At 51.1% G+C, this 632-nt stretch overlaps 1 protein-coding gene across 1 annotated transcript in view; it reads left to right on the forward strand.

Moving 5' to 3' along the window:
• The window catches only part of LOC123255510 (homeobox protein ARX), a gene marked incomplete at its 5' end in the record, with an annotated part of 6,395 nt that extends 5,888 nt beyond the window's left edge, over window positions 1–507 (forward strand). Inside the window, one exon of the mRNA XM_044684287.1 lies at window positions 210–507. Coding sequence (XP_044540222.1) covers window positions 210–450 — 241 coding nt within the window. The remainder of the gene's footprint in view (window positions 1–209) is intronic.
• Between the last annotated feature and the right edge of the window lie 125 nt (window positions 508–632).

The raw sequence follows: 632 nt of genomic DNA on the forward strand, positions 1-632 counted from the left end.
CCCCAAGTCCAAGTAAAAGTCACATTATTCATATTTCAGGCTCTCAATGCATTAATTGAACACGTGGTGAAAGGAGCTCATTAGAAAAGAGAAAGGACCTCTGTGTGTGTGTGTGTGTGTGTGTGTGTGTGTGTGTGTGTGTGTGTGTGTGTATGTGGCAATACCTAGCCGGCCTTGCTTGGTGACTCCAGTGTTTCCTTCCTTCGCAGGCTGTTTTCCACGATGGCTCCTCTGACTAGTGCTTCCACCGCTGCGGCCCTCCTGAGACAGCCCACTCCCGCGGTGGATAGCGGGGTGCAGTCAAGTGCACTCTCAGACCCCGCCACAGCTGCAGCAGACAGACGGGCTTCGAGCATAGCAGCTCTGAGGCTGAAAGCAAAAGAACACGCCGCCCAACTGACACAGCTCAATATCCTCCCTGGGAACAGCACAGGGAAAGAGGTGTGTTAAAACCCGACCCAGCACCACCACCGGTAATCAAATCAAAGGTCACCTCAAATAGCACCAATCAAGACCAAATGGAAAAAAGAGGACCAGCAAACTGAGACATTGGAGAGGTTCTCGAGTTAGGAACTTGGAGAAAGAAAGAGAGAGAGAGAGAGAGAGAGAGAGAGAGAGAGAGAGAGAGAGAG

This window comes from Gracilinanus agilis, unplaced genomic scaffold (assembly GCF_016433145.1).
Source record: "Gracilinanus agilis isolate LMUSP501 unplaced genomic scaffold, AgileGrace unplaced_scaffold47671, whole genome shotgun sequence".
Classification (NCBI taxonomy): Eukaryota; Metazoa; Chordata; class Mammalia; order Didelphimorphia; family Didelphidae; genus Gracilinanus; species Gracilinanus agilis.